Below are 24,251 nucleotides of genomic sequence, written 5' to 3'. Positions count from 1 at the left end.
TAGACTGGTATGCTATCACAGAGCCAAATCCCCAGACTAACAAGATAGTTCTCTTTTTTTTTTTTTTTTTAAACTCAGGGCATCACAGATGCTAGGCAGTTGCTCTACTGCTTCAACCACACCTCTAGTCCTTTTTGTTCTGGTTATTTTGGAGACAGGGTCTTACTTTTTGCCCAAGCTGCCCTGGACCATATAATCCCCTGTTTAAGCTTCCCACTGTAGCTATGACAAATGTGCACCACAATGCTTAGCTTTTTTCCACTGAGATGGGGGTCTCTCGATCTTTTTGACTGGGCTGGCCTGGAACAGCAATTCTCCTGATCTCAGTCTCCCAAGTAGCCAGGATTACAGGTGTGGACCACCGCACCTGGCTGTAACCCCACTAACTCATGAACTCCAAGTCCAAAATATAGACAAAGGAATGAGATAAAATATTTTCTAAAATGTCAAGATTTATACCTGACCAAAGCATAATTTAATGTGCATATTCTGTGTTTGCATGTCTCTCTATAATAAGAATAATTTTCACATAAAAACACTAATGTATAAGATTCAAAGTAGAATGAAGTAAATTTCTTTCTGACTTTAATTTTATACACTACATAGTTACATTACTTACTTTAATAGCTATATTCAAATGAATATGTTTCAAAGAACCACCAAGAATCTAAAACTAAATCAAGCATCCTTTCTTTTCCTCTAATAAAATAAAAAATGTAGAGGTAACAGAGAAAAGTTTATATATTTCATTCTGCTTTCATTAAACAATTTTAGAAATCATCTATTAAACACTCTTCCCAAGCACAAACAATGCACTAGGCACTGATCTTTACAAAAACCTGATGGTTTGAAAGACCAAACATCCAAATATTGCTTGAATTTGCTGTACAACATCACCACCAGGTGGTGGTTTATGTCTTTTGTTGGCAAACCTTTATCAATAGGAACGGCAGTCCACTGTATCTTCTGACGCTGATTGTTTGACATAATTATACAACAAAAAACGTTGTCTAATGACAATTTTATCTAATGGTTCTATTTTTCTTTTGGGGGACCATACAGAACTAATCATTCTTCTATATGACAGCCCTTTCAATATTCTAAAATGACCATAAGCCTCAACTCTTCTTCAACCTAAATATCCAAACTTAACTCAGCTATTTCTCACAGTTTTAAATTTTTTTCTCATGACAACTTTTGATAAAGAATGAAAACACAAGACGTTAATTTCTAAGTTTACAATAATTTGCAAAACTACACATATCTCCAGTCACAGTTTAAATACAGATCTGCATTTTATTATTGCCAAATGTCTTGTGCAAACACTCATAAGTAAGTCTACATGAAGATAATGCGTTAACATTAGCAGGGATTCATTTGATATTTTAAAGATATTTTCTATGCATTAGATACTTTCAACAAATAGTTTTCAATTTTTTAATAATAGCAACAATAACCAATTTAGAAAATTTAAATAAACCCTAATTTTAACAGTAGAGCTAACTCTTCTTGATAATATAATCTCTGAAATCCTAGAAAATTAACCGTAAGATCTCATGCTTGCAGTAAGCTGGCCCAGGTACATGTGTAAACATATGTGTACGAACATACACACAGCTGTACTAAAGAAGAAAGCTGTAACTGATGTTTTTTATATAACTGTCCTCTGGCTAAGAATGAAGGATTTCACAATTTCTTTTTTTTTTTTTGTCTTTTCTTTTTTGGTGCTGGGATTGAACCCAGGGCCTCGCGCATGCTAGGCAAGGGCTGTACCACTGAGCTACATCCCAGCCCCGGATTTCACAATTTCTAATAGAAGAATTTCTATTCTGCTACAATACCAATCAATCAATATTATACCTACATTTAAATAATATTTGTATGGTACAAGTATATCCTCAGTTATTAGTTAATATCCTTAGTTTATATCCTTAGTTATTAGTTTATGAAAATGTGTGGTGGAAGTTACTATATAATCTGATACTAACCTTCAATACTACTAAATTCAGACATGGTATTTCCTATGAAGGAGATGAATGGAACCAGTAGCAGACAAAGAAATATCAATTTCAATTTAATAATTCAGTTAATACTTGAATATTACTTGAATAAATGCTAGAGCAATATCATGTAATACTTGAGTATTTTAGAAGCTTAAAAACTTAAAATATAACTTAAATAACTTGTCAGTATCACATTCCAATGACAGGTCTTATAATAAGATTTATTCTGGGAAGAGCAAATAAGAAATTCAATGTTGCTTTACATTTTGTTCTACTGAACAAAAGGTTACTTTAGTACTAAATAAGCTTCAATGAACTTTCTTAAATGGTCAAGCCATTCACATGGCAATGCATTCACAGGGAGCATTATATTCTGCTTTTGAGCTCATTGTGAGCAAGAATAGCTACCTAGGCAAGAAAAGTTACACATACAATATTACATTTTGAGAACTCTGCACATTACAAGTAGGCAATAATTTATTCATTTAGAAAAAAAGGGAATATTCTACTGAACTTGCTAGGATTTCTATTTTCTGACATTCCTCAGCTTCTTAGGTAGTAACTCCATACAAGTTATTTACTGTCCGATTCAGACTATAGTTATGAGTATATGAAAGATGTTCTGCACAAATAAATCTAATAATTCACATTTATTTCATTATGCAACAAACTGCTTTATCTTTTAGTCACTTATTTTCTAAAAAAAACTTTACTTTCCAGTTTTCTTGAAAAAAATTGAAACAATTTAATCATTTCCTACAGGTTATACTCTAACCTGAGCATGAACAGTATTTGTACAGTGGTATGGTTCAGCTTTGAACTTACGTTCTCTCACCTTTGCTTAATGCCATCAGTGTGTTCTTGAGGCTTCTGATGCCTTCCATGAGAAATTCAGGATATAAGCTTATGGGAATATAAGCTTAAAAGGCCTGGACTTTGTGAAAACTGACTACTCTAAGGTCTTTTTCTCTTCCTCTTTGCACCTCTATCGCTTGTTTTCAAATGATTAAAGTTATCACAGGAAAAGCACAGCAAAATAGGCTGTTGACAGTAGGAAGCGAGTTCTAAAGAACTCTGAGTAATTGAACATGGAGTAGAAAAACAGCTTCCCTTACAAGGTAGCCTTAGCTAACTTGTGCAATGCAATCTCTAGCCTTTTCCCCTCAGAACAAGAATTAACATAATGTACTCACTTTAGCTTTTTCTAAATCTTTTATTCGATACTATTCTTTTCCCCAGATGATTTTATAGCATACTCTCCATTAGAAACATGAGTGTAAGAGGGTTATATAACTGTGACTGCATTACATGAAACAATGTAAATGTTTAACATGCACTGATATAAAACAAGCACCAAGGAAACCTAATCTGAGTTAGAGGGGAAGGGCACAGCAGTAGTCATGGTACAGATACATAATTTTGTCTGGCTGTTTGTAAGGCTAACACAAGAGAACGTCTGAAAAGTTTTGAGAAATCCCAAGAGCATCAGAAATATGAATAAACTTCACAGCATATAAATTAGAAGAATTACAGAAAAATCTATATTCCTTTCTTTCTACATAAAAGGAAACAAAACACAAAAATTATGTAATTTTTTTCACCTTGTTAATTAAACATTAGTAACAAACTGCAGTTAAAATTTCTGTCTAAAAAAAACTGATGATCTGCTTCTCTTCTCTCTACCAAAGAAGTTCCTAAGACTCAAGTTTTATGGAAACTATTCTAAGCCATCAAAGATGAGGTGCTTGCATAATGGATAACTTGATTCTCTTAGTTGCAACAGATTCTCAATGCTTTGAATTAATTTTATCATGAAATAGGAAAAATGTGAGATTGTATTTGAGTAACTAAAAAAATTCTTATTTTACTTTCAACTTTTCCTAGTAGAGATGAGAAGAAACCAAAAAGGCATTTAAAAGAGTAGTCCTATTAACTTATAAGACTTAAATAAATTAAAATTGCCATCTTATTTCTGCTAGATGGTTACGTCAAAAACTACTGATTTGAAGGAAGAAATTAAATAAGAACAAAATACCTTGGGGGAAAAAACTTATCTTTTAAAAGTTATCAGTGTGCCATCCCAGCACACTCGGGAGGCAGAGGCAGAAAGATTGCAAGTTCGAGGCTAGCCTAGGCTACGTGAGACCCTGTCTCAGAAAAAAAAGTTGTTGGCTTTTTTCCACATATAACCTCAAGCCATCCAGTTAAAACATCTTCAATGTCTTACAGCTGAGAATATACAATAGAAATTACTGAGTTAAAACTATTCAAAGATGATAGAAACTTCCTAGTGTCATCTATGACTCACTATACACATAGAAGTTACTCCAGTAGCTAAAGGAATCATAAAATACAGGATGGATTCTTTCCTCTTTTGATTTTTGGGCCAAATAAATTATTTGTTCCCTTACCTGTAAAATGGCATGAGGTGGAACACTGTGGAAATCTACAATTGGCAAATGTTATACAAAAATTACAAAATTGATCCATACCTTGTTTTAATTCCAAACCTTCTGGTTGTTTGTTCTCCCTCAGGGATGAAGAAGAATCTATACATGTGTCTTGCCTGAGAAATGAAAATAAATAAAAACAATTTAAAAACCATACTCAATCAAACTTTTACTGCCCAAGTTCCTAGAATTAAGTTAGGCACTTGGGAAGATACAATGGATTCTCCTAAGCCCCAGGGTATAATTTAGTACACTCCAGAGACTCAGAAACATATACACAAGTGTCAGAAGTAACAGCTACAAACTACTACCAATTTAAACAATGCATTTCTTCGTAAAATCAAGGGGTATACCTGGAGGGAACATGGAGGTTATTTTTTTCTCCTTTCCAATACTCCATAGGGTATCTGATGAGAGAAATCACCACTCACAGTAGTATCCAATAATTTTTCAAGTACCACTGTTAAATTTAATGGATATTTTGGAATTGAAATTACATTATATCCATCTAATTTCATACCTCAAATGCTTTGATGTCTACAATTCGTGGAAAACACATATTTTATATGTAATGTATACATGTAATCAAAGCAAATGGATTAATGTAAGATCATGCAAAAACGTTTCAATTCAATACATTCTGATAGCTCTGCAAACTAAGCTGATGCTTTCCTAAGACAGCATTAGACCACCTTAATTTTGATGCTACAAGTAACTTTTCAGCAAAAAAGTCAAGAAACTGTAAATATTCAAATGAGGTAAGAAACTACTTCTTAGAAACAGGTACCTATAACCTTCTAGGAATTTTTATACATACGCTAAGATTGACATACTAGAAATATTTAAGGAGTTTTCCTATTCTCTAAACTATTTCTATCCAGTTATAATAACAAATCCACCAAATAATGCAAGGATTAAAAAAAGACTGTGATCATTTATTTTTAAAGTTTGTAATATTCTTCCCAATCAACATACATATTTGGTGTGTATATGTTTATTTTGGTATTAACTGTAAAATCTGAGGCATTTGTAATTGTCATATCTCCATTTCTTATAGTTATGTGTTGTCAAATATTACCTACTGAGTTTTCACTGTCACCAAAATGACTGGCAAAATCCAAGGAGGTTATCAACAACAATTCTCTTTGACAATCTAAGGACAAAATCAAGCACTCAGCAATAAAGTTAAAACGTGCTACCTCAAGCATTCCACTAAAATTAGTGTTTTCCTATTGAGAACATTAATCTTACATCAACCTTTAAAGAAAATTTTTGTTTCTGCACATCTCTGAATAGCACTTAATTCTTCATTACACAGATACACCTACATTTACAAAAAAGTATACATGTCAAAACATAATACGCTATCCCATAAAAATGTGTAATTTTTGTGTCATTACATATCAGTTAAAATTTAATTAAAATAAATTTACAAAAACACAACTTCAACAAAAATGTAATGTGAAACGAATTCAACAAAAGGAATGCTGGAGGATGAAGAGGATGGAGGAAGGAATTCTTATATGCTGTTGGTGGGAATGTAAGTTAGCACAACCACTATAGAAGTAAGAACGGAGGCTCATCAAAAAAATTAAAAATAGACCTACCTTATAACCCTGCTATATATACTAAAGAGTGTAAGTCAACATAAAGAAAGATATCTGCATACCAATGTTTATTGCAGTATTATTCACAATAACCAAGCTATGGAATCAGACTAGATGCCCAACAACTCATGGATAAAGAAAATGTGGAACATATACACAATGGAGTATTAGTCAGTCAAAAAGAAAGAAATAATGTCATTTGCAGGAAAATGGACTGAACTAAAGATTATCATGCTGAACAAGATAAACCAAGTTCAAAATGCCAAAAGTTCAAAAGGACAAAATATCACATGCTTTCGTTCATATGCAGATCTGAACCTAAATTGATAATACCAACAATAATAACAGGACATGAGAGTAAAAGGGTCTGGGGAGGGGCAGAATCAGCAGTAGGGGAAAGGAGACAGTACTGGGGTGTGAGCATGATTGAAGTATATAATATATGTATATGAAGATAGCACAATGAAACCCACTAAATACTGTTTGAAAGGGAAAATGAGGCTAAGGGAGTAAAACAGAGAGGGTAAAACTAATCAAAGTACATTGTTCACATCTATAGAAATACCACAATGAAACCCCTTTGTAAAATTAACATATGTTAATAAATAGTAGATGGAAATAAGTAATACTCTAAGAAAGACACATTACCTATGCATTCTAGCTGAGAATGTATAATCTATATTAGGAATAATCAGACAAACCCAAAGGAAAATGAGTAATATTCTAGTAAGGAGAGTTCAGTGTCAATGTTGTAGAAGAACAATACGCTGCAGAAATATCTCAAGTTAAAGGAGGCTTGTTCATGTCAATGAAATGTTATAACTGACCTGAGACTGCTGAACTACAGGGGGAAATGTTATAAAGAATATTACAGAACCAAAAAACAATGTGAAATACTGATGGGGGACTGAAAAAAACTATTTTATCAATTTTAAATTTCCTGAAGTTGACACTTGCAGTTTTATAAGAGTATCACTGTTCTTTAGAAAAACACAATGGAGCATTTAGAGGCAAAATGTCATGATGTATCTAACTTAAGCCTCAACACAAAGGTGTGCAAATAGTGTACAATGTTAATAGGTAAACCTAGTTAAAAGCTGTATGGATGTATCCTGTAGTAGTATTCTTGCAACACTGAAATTATTTCCAAATAAAAAACTTAATGAAAAAAATTAAAAAATTAAGTAATAAAGCAATGAAAACTGGTCAAAAACCCTTAAATATCCTTTAAATAAAATTAAGATGCCTCTATAAAGATTATCTGCTGTCATAAACAATTATTTACATTCCCAATATGAACTTTTATAAAATTATATTTTATAAGTTAGGTTTGAACAGGCTGTTGAAGTCAATAAACAAAATTTCAGATACTAGGTATAGTACACCACCCTGTGGTCGAAAAGTGGAAAGTTCAGTGCTTTTATAACAGTATTATCTGAATTTTTTTTTTTAAGTTTTCAGTGGTTTAAAATTTAAAAATCAATAATTTTCCTAAGATGTAGGCATTACAATTAAAGTTGTCATACAAGTTTAAGAGTTCTCTGATATAATTTTAAAATCTCCATTAAATAGCATGAAAGGCAAGGTATTTACAAAAAAGGAACTATCTTAATACCTTCAAGTGCAAGAAAACAAGAAGCATTTATGACTTTATTTGTAATTTTATGAAAATAAAAGTCTAACTCCTAAACACCATAAACAGCATCAGCAATGTCGCAGATTACAAAATCAACTTACAAAAATTATTACTTTTCTATACACCAACGATGAACAAATTGAGAAAGAATATATGAAAACAATACCATTTATAATAGCCTCAAATAAAATCAAATACCTACAAGTAAACTTCTCTACAAGAAGAACTACAAACCCCTGAAGAAAGAGACTGAGGAAGACTACAGAAGGTGGAAAGATCTCCCGTGCTCTATTGGTAGAATCAACATAGTAAAAATGGCTATACTCCAAAAAGTAATCTACATATTTACTGCAATTCCCATCAAAATTCCAATGACATTCATTAAAGAGATTGAAAAATCTACCGTTAAATGTATATGGAAACACAAGAGGCCACGAATAGCCAAGGCAATACTCAGTCAAAAGAACAATGCTGGAGGTATCACGACACTTGACTTCAAACTGTATGACAAAGCAGTAGCAATAAAAACAGCATGGTTCTGGCACAAAAACATATATGAAGACCAGTGGAACAGAATAGAGGACCCGGATATGAATCCACACAGCTATGCCCACCTTATTTTTGACAGAGGTGCCAAAAACATACGATGGAGAATAGACAGTCTCTTCAACAAATGTTGTTGGGAAAAGTGGTTATCTGCCTGCAGAAAACTGAAACTAGATCCATGCCTATCACCCTGTACTAGTATGAACTCAAGATTGGATTAAGGATCTTAATATCAGACTGGAAACACTGATGTTAGTACAGGAAAGAGCAGGGAATACTCTGGAAGCAATAGGTATAGGCAAGGACTTCCTCAATAGAACTCCAGCAGCCCAGCAACTCAGAGAAAGGATGGACAAATGGGACTACATGAAATTAAAAAGCTTCTGCACAACAAAGGAAATGCCTATAGAGTGAGATAAAATATTCACTGGTTATACATCAGACAAAGGACTGATAACCAGAATGTACAGGGAACTCAAAAAACTAAACTCCCCAAAAATCAATGAACCAATAAAGAAATGGGCAACTGAACTAACAGAACTTTTTCAAAGGAAGAAATCCAAACGGCCAAAAAACACATGAAAAAATGCTGACCATCCTTGGCCATAAAGGAAATGCAAATCAAAACCACACTAAGATTCAACCTCACTCCTGTTAGACGAGCTATCATCAAGAATGCCACCACCAACAAATAATGGTGAGGATGCAGGAAAAAGGAACCCTTATACACCACTGGTGGGAATGTAAGCTAGTACAATCACTTTGGAAAACAAGATGGAGGCTTCTTAAAAAACTAAACATAGATCTGCCATAAGATCCAGCAATACCACTGCTAGGGATATACCCAAAGGAATACAACTCAGGTTATTCCAAAGGCACCTGAGCATGCATATTTATTGCTGCACTGTTCACAACAGCCAACGTATGGAAACAGCCAAGATGCCCCACTTCTGACAAATGGATTAAGAAAAAGTGGTATTTATATACAATGGTATTTTACTCAGCCACAAAGAAGAATGAAATTTTGTCATTCACAAGTAAATGGATGGAACTGGAGAACATCATCAGAAGGCCAAAAATTGTATGTTCTCCCTCATATGTGGACTTTAGACCTAAAACAAATATAGTAGTATTATTGGACATGGGTCACATGCTAAGAGGAGAACACATACAGGAGGAATAAGGAAAGGGAAGGAAACCTAAAACTTGGAAGTGTTTGATGTGCCCACTGTAGAGGAGCGAATATAGTAATCTTAAACTGACAGAGGTCACTATGGGAAGGTGACTGGGAAGTAGTGAAGAGGTCTGGTAGAGATGCACCAATTCGGGTTGTGATACACACATGCAAGGATGCCTCTCTGTATAGCTATCTTTATCTTAAGCTAGCAAAAATGCTATGTCTTTCTTATTATCTCTTATGTTTTCTCCTCAACAAAATTGGAGAAGAGGGCAGAACAGGTTCTCTGGAAGCGAGGGGGGAGAACAAGGGGGATCGGGGGGGGGGGGAGAGATGGCCCAAACAATGTATGCAGCACATATGAATAAATGAATAAACAATTTAAAAAAAAGAAAAGAAAAGTCTATTCTCAGGTGACAAGATGGACTAGGTGCCAGAATTAAGAAAACTAAAACAATTCCAGTTTATATTTAAATGATGTTTAAGTATTTCTATGAAACACTTTAAAACAAAGTAAGAATTCTAAAACTGGAGGCAAGGGAGAGAAAATAGTGCCAAGTCAATCTGGGTTAAGGATTTGCAATGAGCCATGTTCCCTTCCATTCAAAAAAAAAAAGAAAGCCTGGTTTTATTTTTCTAACTCCTTTGTCCCATCTGCAATGTTCCATCTTAAAAGCAGCTTAACCACAAGGATGGCCTTGAATTATAAGAAAAACCTACATGCACCCCTAAAATCAAGTTATCCAATCAGCATCAGTCCAACTTTCCTTATTTTACCCAAATATAGTTAATTACCCATTCCATCCTTTCTCACAACTCCAATTGTTTTCACATTGGAGTAATAACTGGGGAGATCTGTGGAACTTAATCAAGAACAACGACATGTGAATAAACAAAGTTATAAAATACATTTCTAAGGGAGGGATCAGTATCTTGTCTAAATGAAAAATATTAAGAAAGTATCTTAACAAAAGGGGAAACAGGACTAAGTCAGTCTGAGTCTTCTCATTGTGGCAAAAGTCAATTCACCAAAAAAAAAAAACAAAAAAAACAAATCATATAAACTGGCATAACAAAAGGCATAACCCAGAGTTCTCTTAAAGAGTAAAAAAAACTAAAAGCCATTTTTCTGCTACTAAAAATAAGAAACACATCCCCCAAAAAAGGTGAATAGCTAAAACAATCTTAAAAACTAGCACAAAGTTGGAGAATGTATGCTACCAGGTTACAAGACTATAAAGTTACAATAATGAAAACGGTACAGTATTGGAGAAATTATATATATATATATATAAAATAGAATAAGACTCCAAAGACAGATTCATATATACACACTGAATTGTTTTTGCAACATAGGTGCAAAGGATATTTAATATAGAATAAACGGTCTGAGCAAATAGTACTAATAAATTAGATATCTATCTGGGTATGATTTATAATCCACACTTTGAACCATACACAAATATTAACTTAAAATAGAGACCTAACATGAAAATCCGTAAAACTACTAGAAGACACAAGAAAAAAACCTTTGTGATCCAGGTGTTGGTGGCTCACATCTGTAATCCTAGCTACTTGTAAAGCTGAGATTTTAAGAATTATGGTTCAAGGTCAACATGGCAAAAAATTCATGAGAACCCATCTCAGCCAATAGCTTGGAGCTGTGGTGTACACCTGTCATCCCAAACTATGCAGGAGGATGAAATTGGGAGGATTTTGGTCCAGGTCAGCCTGGGCAGAAAGCAAGACCCTATCTTCCAAAATAAGGGCTGGAGGTGTGACTCGTGGTAAAGAGCCAGTCTAGTAAGTATGAAGCCATGAGTTCAAACCTCAGTACTCCCTGCCCCCCCACCCACAAAAAAAAAACCTTTGTGTCACCCACTTTATGATCTATAAATAAAGATAAATGGTCATGTCAACTTCACCAAAATTGAGAATTTCTGCCTTTCTAAAGAGACCATTAAGATAATGAAAAAATAAATCACACTGAAGAAAATATCTGCAAGCCACATATCTTATGAAGAACATGTATCCAAGCCACAAGTGGTGGCATGCGCCTGTAATTCCAGATACTTGGGAGGCTGAGGCAGGAGAACTGCTAAAGCCAAATAGCTGGGTTTGAGGCCAGCTTGGGCAACACAGTCGAAATTTTGTCTCAAATGAAGGAGCAGAGTATATCCACAATATATAAAGAACTCTTAAATCATAATAATAAAGTAACACAGTTTTAAAAAGAGGTTTAAAAATGATTACTTCAAGCCAGGCACTGGTGGCTCACACCTGTAATCCTAGCTATTTTAGAGGCAGAGACTAGGAGGATCACTGTTTGAAGCAAGCCCAGCCAACTAATTCTCAAGACCCTATCCCAAAAAAAACCATCACAAAAACAAAAAGGCACTGGTGGAGTGCCTCAAGGTGTGGGCCCTGAGTTCAAACTTCAGTACAAAAAAAAAAAGTCACTTAAGATACATTTAAGATAGATGGCAAAAAAAAAAAAAAGGCAGAAATTCTGTACCTTTACTTATTAGGAAGATGAAAATTAAAACCACAATGAGATACTACACATTCAGGCTAAAATCAAAACAAATGATAAGTGGAACAACTATCCTTGGCATCAGAGAGGATGCAGAAATGAAGAAGCAATCATCCTCCTAGGTACTTTCATAAGTAAGATGAAAAATATTTATGTTGCCAGATGATAGTGGCTCAAACCTGTAATCCTAGCTATTTGGGAGATGGAGATTGGGAGGATTAAGGATGGAGGCCAGCCAAAAGACCAAAAATTGTATGTTCTCCCTCATATGTGGACATTAGATCAAGGGCAAACACAACAAGGGGATTGGACTTTGAGCACATGATAAAAGCGAGAGCACACAAGGGAGGGGTGAGGATAAGTAAGACACCTAAAAAATTAGCTAGCATTTGTTTCCCTTCACGCAGAGAAACTAAAGCAGATACCTTAAAAGCAACTGAGGTCAATAGGAAAAGGGGACCAGGAACTAGAGAAAAGATTAGATCAAAAAGAATTAACCTAGAAGGTAACACACACTCACAGGAAATTAATGTGAGTCAACTCCCTGTATAGCTATCCTTATCTCAACCAGCAAAAACACTTGTTCCTTCCTATTATTGCTTATACTCTCTCTGCAACAAAATTAGAGATAAGGGCAAAATAGTTTCTGCAGGGTATTGAGGGGGTGGGAGAGAGAGGAAGGGGACGGAGTGGGTGGTAAGGGAGGGGGTGGGGCAGGGGGAAGAAATGACCCAAGCCTCGTATGCACATATGAATAATAGAACAATAAAAAAAAAGGATGGAGGCCAGTTCAGGTAAATAATTCATGATATCCATCCCCAAAATCACCAAAGCAAAAATGGACTGGAGGTGTGGCACAGCCTGCTTTGTAAGCATGAAGCCAAGTTTAAACTCCAGTCCCCCCCCCCCACACACACAAAAGGGTTTGTTCATATAAAACCTTGGGTGTGAATGTTTATAGCAGCTTTATCTGAAATCACTGTAAGTGGAAAACAACTCTAATGTCCTTGTATTTGTTTTTCTATTGTTGTCATAACAGATTATAACAAATTTGGACTAAAAGAACATGAATTTATATTACAGTTGTGGAGGTCAGAAATTTGGTATAGGTCTCTGGACTAAAATCAAAAGCCTCTGCATGCTGCACTCCTATCCAGATGCTCTAGATGAGTAACCATCTCCTGTTCTTATGGTTTTGGAACAAAATTTAGTTCCTTGAGGCTATAGGACCAAGGTCCCTATTTTATTGTTGGCTGGCCACCGAAGACCATTTCCAGCTTCAAGTTCTCCTCATGTCACATCTTTGTGACTCACTCTGCTTTATCTTCCACTTTTTTTTTCACCCCCCCCCCCCCGTGGTACTGGGATTTGAACTCAGGGCCTACACCTTGAGCCACTCCATCAGCCCTTTTCTTGTGAAGAATTTTTTCGAGATGGGGTCTTGCGAACCTTTTGCCAGACTGGCTCTGAACCTTGATCCTCCTGATCTCTTCCTCCTAAATAGTTAGGATTACAGGCATGAGCCAAAGGGCACTGGGCTACAGTCCACTTTTAAGAACTCAGATGAATGATCATAACAGTCCAACCTGAATAATCAAGGATAATCTCCCTATCTCAAGGAACAAGCCAAACAAAGCCATGAAGAAGCAATCAGATAAAACCAGCAAGTAAGACAGTCTACAGGACAACTTACTTCATTTCCTCAACAAGTTAAATTATTAATTAGAAAAAAAGAAAACACATGTAAAATACATTCAAGAAAACACATGTAAAATACCTTATGGGGACATATGGGAAAACATGAAAAGGATATCACAAGATATTAAAAAACTACTGCAAATTTTGTGAAATGTTATAAAGGAATAATGGCCATGTGGGAATGTGTCCTTATTTTCTAGAAAATTAAAAAAAAACATTTAGAATCAAGTATCTGTAATTTATTGAAAACAGTACAAGAAAACAGATGAAGCAAATATGGAAAATTACAACAATTGGTGGATGTAGGCAACAGGAATATGGGAGCTCATTCTATAAGTCATTCTACTTTTCCATATGCTGGATATTTTTAATAGCAAAAAAATTAAAAATAGGTCTGGGAGTGGTAGAGTACTTGCCTAGTATGTATGAGACCCTGGGTTCAACCCCTAGCACTGCAAAAACAAAGAAACAAAGCTCCTAAAATGAGGAAATTCCTTTTTATCTAGCTCAGACAAGAAATGTCACCAAAACAATTTCAAAAGTTACTTATACAATTTTAAGCATTTTATGTTAACATACAGCACAGAAATGCTCCTTTAGTTCACCAATCTTTAGATACAGACCCATGGCATCTCACCTTCAACATAAATTCACAGAAAAGCTTCTTATCAACCTACTCACATAAATCAATGTCCACATTTCTAGTTTGTTTAAAACGAAAAAAGGTAAATGCAAAAAAATTTTATTTATACAACACCGCCCATCTTTTATTGTTTCCCCAGCTAAGTGACCACACAGCTAATTTACCACTTTTTAACAACTTAACTTTCACTGTTATCAAAGCATTCAACATAATCTCCTCTTTTCACATTAATTCTTCACCTGTTTACTTATATTTAATTAACTTTGCACAATTACAATAAATGCATTGGAAACAGACATTGATTGACTCTTGGTAAGCAAACAATTCAAAGTGCACTGTGTATTACAGAATAGTCATTAACCAATTTAGCATATTGTTAACACCAGTGAACTTACTTTTCACAAGAAATGGAAAGGACAGTTAATACAAGGAACCAATTTGTAAAACAGAGATGGGGAAAGAGGAACTGGGAGTGGTATTAGTGGGAGTAGGCAGGGAGGAGACTGCACTTGGGGAGTAAAGAAGATGTATGTATGTATGTATGTATGTATATATATATATGTATGTATGTATGTATGAAGACAACATAATGAAAACCACCAAAAAGTGTTTGAAAAGGTTGGGGAAGAGGGTTAAGGGCATATAATAGAAGCGGTGAACCATATGCATCTATGGGAATAACACAATGAAAACCCCTTGAACTATTAACACATGCTAATATTTAAATGCCAGGAAAAAATATGCAAAAAACATGAGGAGAAAGAGTACAGAAACATCATCTAACCCACTGCTTAAGAAGCATGATGAGACAGTTAATTGATATTTCAAAAAGTTTCCAAAACTCTTACAAGGATGGGAGGACAGGATAAAGGTGAATGTTGGAGAAGGTGAATTCAACTATGATATATTATACTCACTTTTATAAACGTCACAATGTACCCCCAGTAAAACAACAGCATAATTAAAAAAAAGAAAAAGAAATAAATAAAAGCTAAAATAAGAAAAAAAATTGGGTTTCTGGCTGGGTGCTACTGGCTCATGCCTGTGATTCTAGCTACTTGAGAGGCTAAGATCAGGAGAATTGAAGTTTGAGGACAGCTTGGGCAAGCAGTTCCCAAGACCCCATCTCCAAAATAGCCAGAGCAAAACTGGGTGGTGGTATGACTCAAGCTGTTGAGCATTCGCTTGCAAGCTCAAAAACCTGAGTTCAAACCCCAGTCCAACCCACCCTCCACTTTCCCTCAGAAAAGAATTACATTTCTGCATCATGTTAAGTAAACCAGGTTCAGAAAGACAAAAGTCACGTTTTCTCTCATGTATGGAAGAAAGATCCAAATAGAAATATAAATAAAAACATTATCATATATACATACGTATACATTATCATATATACATCATATATATATATGAAATGTACTCTAAACTGTTGAACAATACAGGGTAGGAGGGAAAAGGGTAAGGAAGAGTAATAGAGGATGTATGACTGATTAAAGTACAATATATCTACAGGTAAAATACCAAGGCAAAACCCTACTGAACACTGAACAGACACTAAAATAATGAAGGAAAAGACTTTAGAACAAGTCATGTAAAAGGGAGGGAGAGGGTAAATGAAGATGGTAAAGCAGGGGGAATATGGTCGAGGTACTTTCTATACATATATGAGTATAGTACATTGAAACCTGTCATTCATGACTTATCATTTTAGGAAGGGAGTGGGGGAAGAGGGAGAATAATAGAGGGAATGAACCAAACTGGGATATAAAATATATACAGAAATGTCACAACAAAACCCCCTGTATATATGATAATACACTAACAAAAATTTTAAAAAAATAAAAACAAATAAGTAAAACTAGGTTTCTGTAATATAAGAACTCACAAGATACTTTGTGTCTGTGTGCAGAAACTGCTATCCAAACAGAAAACAATACTTCCCAAACCCCTCAAAGTATCCCATGGAGAAACAGAAGCTCATATACCTTGATTAAAATGAAGATTTCACCTTGGGCCTGTGAAAAGCTTAGTCCATGTTATTATAGAAACAACTGAAAGGGGACTCACCTGCTTCCTATTTTCAAATACAGTAAGTTGGCCTTAGTCATGGATTTATTAAACATGGTTTTGACCAAGCACAGTCAAAAAATAAATTTTTAAAAATCAAAAGAATTTTCAAAAACATCAATTTTTAACTCCCTTACATGCACATCATGTAGCTCAGCTGATGAAAGAAGCTCTCAATCAGTCCCACAATGTCACCAGCTGTGTTTAAATCACTGCATGATCTGCTAAATGTTTTCCTACCCTTAATTTTGTAAAAATATGCTTCCCAAAAAGCAAATCCAGGTAAAAGTTATGGTAGTCCTCCCATGCCAAAAGGCATATAATGTGCTTGTGCTCACTTTAATTGATAAAGTGAAAATTTTAGATTTGTTGAAAGGCAGCATGTCTTCAGTGGAAGCTGGGCAGCATTATGGGGGAAAAAATGAATCAAGCATTCACAGTATTTGACATAAAGAGCATGAAATTACATCTTGTTTTTGGTGAGGAATATAAATTTGTACAATAGCAATTTTGTGACAATAATGTAGCCTACTCTATGTGGCTTCAAGTTACGGATGTTCACGTACTGTACATATGGTCTAGGTAAATTTGAGTAATTTTAGAGTACTGAACTCTACTGCATCCTGAGCATTTGAGGTTTTTCCTCAACAGTGGTCTCATTGGAACCATATATCCATGGATACCAAGGTCACAATTACTTCAAAATAGACTGAAACCAGGTGTGGCGCTCCATGCCTGTAATCCCAGCTACTCAAGAGGCAAAGGTAGGAAGATCACTGTTGACTGTCCAAGGCCAGCCTGGGAAAAAGCACAAAACTTTTCTTTTTGGATAATACAGTTCAATTGACAACATGAGAATACCACAAAGTTCACCAATTAAAAAAAAAAATTAAACTTTTTGGATTCTTGCCAAAGAAAAAAAATCCATGTTAAATGTCATCATATTCAAGATATAAACTACTTTTAACACTCCTAACACTTTGCGGTCAAGGTACCACTTCCAGTCCTTAGGACTTAAGCAATCCCTAATCTTTTTTCTCTCACTATAGTTTTGCCTATTTTAGTATGTCACATTAATGGAATCACACATTATGAAATATTTGACGGCTGGCTTTAGTTAAACAACGCTTCTAAGATTCATACGTGTTGCTGCATATATCCAAAAAATGCCTTTTTGTTACAAAATTTCAATAGTATGAATGTACCACAGTTTGCCTTCTCATTTGTCAGTGGAAATTCTGCAGCATCCATCTGGGATGATTCACCCCCATGAAACTTAGGGGTCAAGGGGAAGTGATGGCAACATAAAGATCATGCTGCCTTCCTTGTGTGAGTAATCAGTACTTTTTCTCTGTGCCATTAGTTTCTTCTTGTCCACTGGAAAGTGTAAAACCATGACAGACTAACCTAAGAGCTACACACAGGATAAAAACCATTGTTTAAATTTCCTTTGTTGATACTAATTCCAGTGACTGATTTTTCCAAACTGATATCCCACAGGATTTTATTTTGGACCCTGTCTTTTTTTTCTCATGTTATTTGTAACATACAATTGACTTTACTTACATCAATTATATCAATGACTATACAAGTAACTTTCAAATATTTATGTAGAGTTTTGATATCCCTCTTTAGTTCTAAATACGTAATTATACTATATACCTGGACAACCTCTTATGATTTTCAAATAAACTACATCTAAACTTAAATATATTAAATATGCCACATAGCATGTTCTGATTCTAAATATATCATTGACCACTTAGGGATTTTCCTTTACTGAACTTTCTTCTAATTGTTAAATTCTATAGCTTCCATATCATTAATATCTTTTTGATCCAACACTATTTTCCAACCCTCATTATTAACAAAGTAATTCTCAAAGTTACTGTGGCACAAAGAATAGAAAAAATGGTGAAGAATTTAGGTATTGTGGGGAATATACTGACATGCTTTTATCATTATTAAACAAAAACAGAAAGAGGAAGAGAGTTAGACACACACACACACACACACACAGAGAGAGAGAGAGAGAGAGAGAGAGAGAGATTGGAGATGACTCCAAATTTGACATGAAGTAGATAGAAGACAAATTGAGAGAAAAATGAATTTAACACATAAGGAAAACCTGCTACTTCATGTTTCTTTATAAACATTTTTCTTATTTCTCATAATAAAACTATAAAGTAACAATCAACTGCATCTTTACCATTAATAGAAAATAAAATTCAAGTTACTTTACCAAGATCATATGAATATTAAGTTACTAAACTGAAATTAAAGCCCAATGTTCATGATTCAAAGTCTGTATGTCTTCTGAGAAAGAGTAAATAATGGGAGGGTTAATTTGATTAAAGCACAATATATACATTCTGAAATGCCGAGGCAAAACACCCTTGAACTATCAATATACAATTTAAAAAAAAAAATCAAGGACAGAGGCCTTTTCCAGAGGTGGGAATCGGTGTGTTGGGGCGGGGGGAAGTATAAGGAAAGGGAGCATGAGGGTGAATATGATGGATGTATTTTGTATCCATACATAAAATTAGAAGGTTTTCAACACAAAATGAAACCTGTTGAAATTATTCTAAGAGGGAGAAGGGAGAACATGGAAGGGATAAAGCTAACAAAGATATATTGTAAGCACATATGTAAATTTCACAATGTATCCATCTGACTCTCACATGGAAATAAAAAAAATTTAAAAGGGTAAGCGGAAAAAAATAAACAACAGTGAAGATCAGAAGAGTTTAGGAAAGAAAACATGCACTTGAAAGCTGACCTTATTAGCCAAGAAATATAATTTGAATGTGTAAAGTTGGCAATGTGAGAAGATAATGTAAAACTGTTAAAATAATTTTAAAATTTTCGTAATGTGTGTACATCTATCTTAAAATCTTTTTTTTCTTTTATTATTCATATGTGCATACAAGGCTTGGGTCATTTCTCCCCCCTGCCCCCACCCTCTCCCTTACCACCCACTCCGCCCCCTCCCTTTCCCCCCCCACCCCCTCAATACCCAGCAGAAACTATTTTGCCCTTATTTCTAATTTTGTTGTAGAGAGAGTATAAGCCATAATAGGAAGGAACAAGGGTTTTTGCTGGTTGAGATAAGGACAGCTATACAGGGAGTTGACTCACATTAATTTCCTGTGAGTGTGTGTTACCTTCTAGGTTAATTCTTTTTGATCTAACCTTTTCTCTAGTTCCTGGTCCCCTTTTCCTATTGGCCTCAGTTGCTTTTAAGGTATCTGCTTTAGTTTCTCTGCGTTAAGGGCAACAAATGCTAGCTAATTTTTTAGGTGTCTTACCTATCCTCACCCCTCCCTTGTGTGTATATCTTAAAATCTTATGAAGGACTGGGGTTGTGTCTCAAGCAGCAGAGCACCTGCCTAGCAAGAATGAGTTCAAACCCCAGTACCACCGAAAAAAAATTTTTAAGCTTTAATGGGTTATAAGAAAACTAATACATATACACATGCATGTACCTTGTACTGAAATACTGTAAATTTACGGTTTCTTAGAGAATTCAATTAAAGGTATGTCCTTTCTGATTAAAACTATACAAAAGCATACAGGTTGCCCGTTAAAATAATACCCAATTTTCATGTATTTTTAATAATACTTTATTTAAACATTTTTTATCTTTATCTAAACATTTTAAAAATTATTTTCATTCTTTAAAATTGGGATAAGGAAATAAAGTCATACATTTCCAGTAATAAGAAACTGACAAACTAATTTAATTACTTTCAAAGCCAGCCTCTGGCTTTTGTGTACTTTCCCTTCAATCAGTCTCCTTTTATGGGTATTTTAAACATTAAAGTATCAGGCAAATAAAGTACTATGTAGCAAACTGAAAGATATATGTCATATAAATATACATGTCAGATAAGGAGTAGCAGCACTATCTCCAAATAATTTTTGGCAGTCCCAGGAAAGTTACTATTTTCTGGGTTTTTTTTTTTGACAGTACTGGAAACTGATCTCAGGGCTTCAAACCCACAAGGTAAGAGCTCTACCTGGACTGCAAACCTCCTATTTATGCTTCCCACATAGCTGGAATGACAGCCACACGCCGAGTGTCCAGTCAATGGTTTAGATGAGGGTCTCTAGAACTTTTTGCCCAGGCTGGCCTTGAATGTCAGTCTACCAGATCTCCACCTTCTAAGCAGCTAGGATTATAGACTGAAGCCAACACTTCTGACTCAAGTTATTGGTTTAGAAAGCAACTCAGAAATTCAAATTTTGGTGTGATGCTGCTAGTTTTCAAATTTTAGAAATCATTTCAAAAAGTTTTAAATGTTGTTTAGATCAAATAGAAACCCTGTTATAGCTTTAGGCAAACAATCTGTAACTTTGGCTTAATGCCTAGGTTTTGACCAAGTACATTATTTTAGTTTCCTGTTGCCCCTGAATCAAATTTTTATTGCTTTCTGTTGTTTGTTTGTTTGTTTGTTTGCAGAAAGGGTCTCACTATGTAGCCCAGGCTGGCCCTGAACTCACTATTGAGCCCAGATTGGCCTCCAAATTTTTCATCTTCCTATCTGAGCTCCTGAGTGCTGGGATTACAGGTAAGTACCACCTCACGTGCTGTGTGTACAGCAATGTGTACTTAAAACAAGGTAAATTTATTCCCAAATAGTTCTGGAGATCATAAATCCAAAGTGAATCTCAGGAAACTAGAATGAAGGTGGAGACAGTGCTGCACTTCTTCTGGAGGCTCCAAGGAAAAATCCCCTTCATATCTTTTCTACCACCTATGTTCCTTAGCTCATGGCTCGTTCCTCCATCTGCAAAGCACATCCACTCCAATCTTTGCTTCCTTCCCTGAATGCAACCTTGCTTAAAATTACTTGCCAAGTACAAATGCCTTCAATTTACGATGGGATTACTTCCTAATATACTGTAAGTTGAAGATGCTGTTAAGTTAAAAATGCATTTAATATACCTACTCTACCAAACATCACAGCTTAGCCTGATGTACTTCAATGTATGTGCCCAGACCACATACATTACTTTAGTTGGGCAAAATCATCTACAATGTAGTTTTTTTTTCCAGGGACTTTATTTTTTTTAAAATAAAGTACTGCTACATAAGTACATAAAAATTATACCTATTAAGAAGTTACTATGTTTCCATACATGTACACACTGTGGAAAGTTGAAATTGGGTTAAATAAATAAATATCCTCAAACATTTATCATTTCTCTGTTGGTAAAAAATATTCACAACTTTCTTCTAGCTTTCTGAAAAGATACAGTACATAACTGTTATTTATATCACCCTATTGTGCAACAGCTCAGGAGAACTTCTTACTTTTATACAACTGTAACTGAATGTCCACTGTGAACATTTCCCCATTCTTCTCTTTCCCCTATTTTATAATAAAGTGGCAGGTATCTCATGTAACTTATTGAATACTGTACTGAAAGTGAAAAATAGAATAGTTGTATTGTAAAACTTTTGCATCATAATAAAGTCAAATCATTGTTAATTCAGAACTATGTGTACTTTTTCCAGATTCTTGTCTGGCTACTGACTTCATGAAATATTTTGATATTCAAACATTAACAGTTTTCATGTATCATTTTTATAGCTTCTGGACTTTTAGTCTTCAGAAACCACCCTGTCAAAAATTATACAATTAACATATTCTTTTTTTTTTTTTCAGGTCACTCATTTTGACTTCTACTAAGGTATAAGAGATGGTATTCTTTCTATGCCTCTTTCAAATGCATCTGAAAATATGTAATAGTTTTTACAGTTGCTATAAATATAGAATTTGTTTCTAATTTCCTAAGTGTTTCTGCTAAAAGATAGAAACACATCTTACACATAACCCATATCAAATTCTAATCTTTTGCTTTGGCTTTTTTGGGGGCATTGAGTATAGTACTGAGTTTTAAACTCAGGGCTTCACTCTTTCTAGGTGTTCTATCACTTAAGCCACATGTCCAGCCCTTTCTGCTCATTTTTTTTGTTTTTTGGGTTTTTTTGTTTTTTTGGTTTTTTTCTTGAAATACAGTCTTGCTTTTTGCCCAGGCAGGCCTGGACTGCAATGCTCCTACTCTCAGCTGTGACATAGCTTGGGTTGACAGGAGCATGCCATGGCACCCAGCTACTGGTTGAGATAGGGGGTCTTGAAAACTATTTGCCTGGTCTGGCCTCAAACCACATCCTCCCAACCTCAGCCCCCCCACTCCCACCCCAAAGTAGTTAGGATTACAGATGTGAGTCCTGGACACCTGGCTTGGTTTTTGTTTTTTGAAAAAGGGTCTTGCCATGTAGCTCAGGCTGGTCTCTAACTTGCAACCCTCCTATCTCAACCATTACAGGATTACAGGAATGCAGCCATCATGCCTGAATTCTGATTTGTTTGGTTTTGTTTTTTTTTTAAAGCAATAATCTCTCAGGTATTCTAGGTTTATAATCTCCTACATTAGAAAAAAGATACTTTTACTTCTTCTTTTCTACAGTTTATCATATTATCCTGACTACATTTGCTAGAACATCTAAGAAACTGTTGTTGAAAGTTAATAGGCATAACAGCCTTCCTGTCTAGTTTTTCAATTTCACCATGTGGGTAGTTAAGTTTTAGACACATGGCCTTTATCATTTCCCCCTACAACTTAATTAGAAATGACTATTCAAAAACTAAATGAAACTAGCCGGGTGCCAGTGGCTCGCACCTATAATCCTAGCTCCCCAGAAGGCAAAGATCAGGAAGATCGAGGTTCAAAGCCAGCACAGGCAAATAGTTCATGAGACCCTATCTCAAAAAACCCATCACAAAAAAGGGCTGGTGGAGTGGGTCAAGGCATAGGCCCTGAGTTCAAACCCCAGTACCCAAAACAAAACAAAACAAAAATTAAAAAACTAGCAAAACTAAAAAGTTTCTGCTAAGAAAAGGAAATAATCAGAAAAATAAAAAGGCAGCATACAGGTTGGAAAATATTTGCAAACCATACATAAGACAAAGGGTTAATATCTAAAATATATGAGGAACTCACACAACAAAATAGCAAAAAAAAAAAAAAAAAGTAATAATAACCCAATTAAAAGGGAGTAAAGGACCTAAACAGACATCTTCCCAAAGACGACATATAAATGGCCAACAGGTATATGAAAAGGTGCTAAACATCACTAGTTATCAGGGAAATGTAAATCCAAACCACAATAAGGTATATCTAACACCTTCTGGTGTGACTATTATTTGAAAAACAAGAAATAGAAATGGATGTGGAGAAAAAAGGAACCTCCTATATGATGTTGTAGGAATGTAAATTAGTACAGCCATTATGGAAAACAGTATTGCAGTTCCTCAACAAAATTATACACAGAACTACCAGATAACCAGAACCATCAGATAACTTAGCAATCTCACTTCTGGGTATATAACCCCAAAGAAAATGAAATCAGCACCTCACAGAGGTATCTACGAGGGGGGAGGAAGGGAGGGAGGAGTAAGAACGGGGGACATGAGGAGGAGGAGGAGAATAATATGTAATCTCAAGATCTCAACTATACCTGGAATAAAAAATGTAAAATTCATTGATACAGAGTAAGTGTTATAAGGGGAACAGTGTAGGGAAAATAGGCAGATGTAAGTTAAATGACACAATGCTGAAGTTATTTAGGATGAGTAAGTCTAGAGTTCTAATGTATAGCATGAGGATTACAGTTAATAATACTGTACTGCATAAAGGAAATTTGCTAAAATATATTTTAGGTGCCTTTATCATACCTAACAGAAAAAGCAGCTATGTGCACTAATGGACAGGTTAATTTGCTTCACTGTAGCAGTCATTTTACTATGTCTATCAAAGCATCAGGTTGTATACCTTAGATATAGTAAAAAATGATAGCTGAGTACTATCAAAGGTCTTTTTA

General features: G+C 34.9%; 1 protein-coding gene across 7 annotated transcripts in view; it reads right to left on the bottom strand.

Annotated features, from left to right (window-relative positions):
* Positions 1 to 24,251, bottom strand: part of Caap1 (caspase activity and apoptosis inhibitor 1) — a 113,159-nt gene that overhangs the window by 79,568 nt on the left and 9,340 nt on the right. For all 7 annotated transcript variants that reach the window (XR_012440421.1, XR_012440418.1, XR_012440419.1 and 4 more), the window contains exon 5: positions 4,496 to 4,569. Coding sequence is in view for 3 of the 7 variants with exons in the window: in XM_074051687.1 (XP_073907788.1) it covers positions 4,496 to 4,569 (74 nt within the window). In the remaining 4 variants the exon portion in view is untranslated. The remainder of the gene's footprint in view (positions 1 to 4,495; positions 4,570 to 24,251) is intronic.

This window comes from Castor canadensis, chromosome 13 (assembly GCF_047511655.1).
Source record: "Castor canadensis chromosome 13, mCasCan1.hap1v2, whole genome shotgun sequence".
Classification (NCBI taxonomy): domain Eukaryota; kingdom Metazoa; phylum Chordata; class Mammalia; order Rodentia; family Castoridae; genus Castor; species Castor canadensis.
Note: the sequence above shows the minus strand (reverse complement) of the source record. Positions and strands in the feature narration are given on the sequence as shown.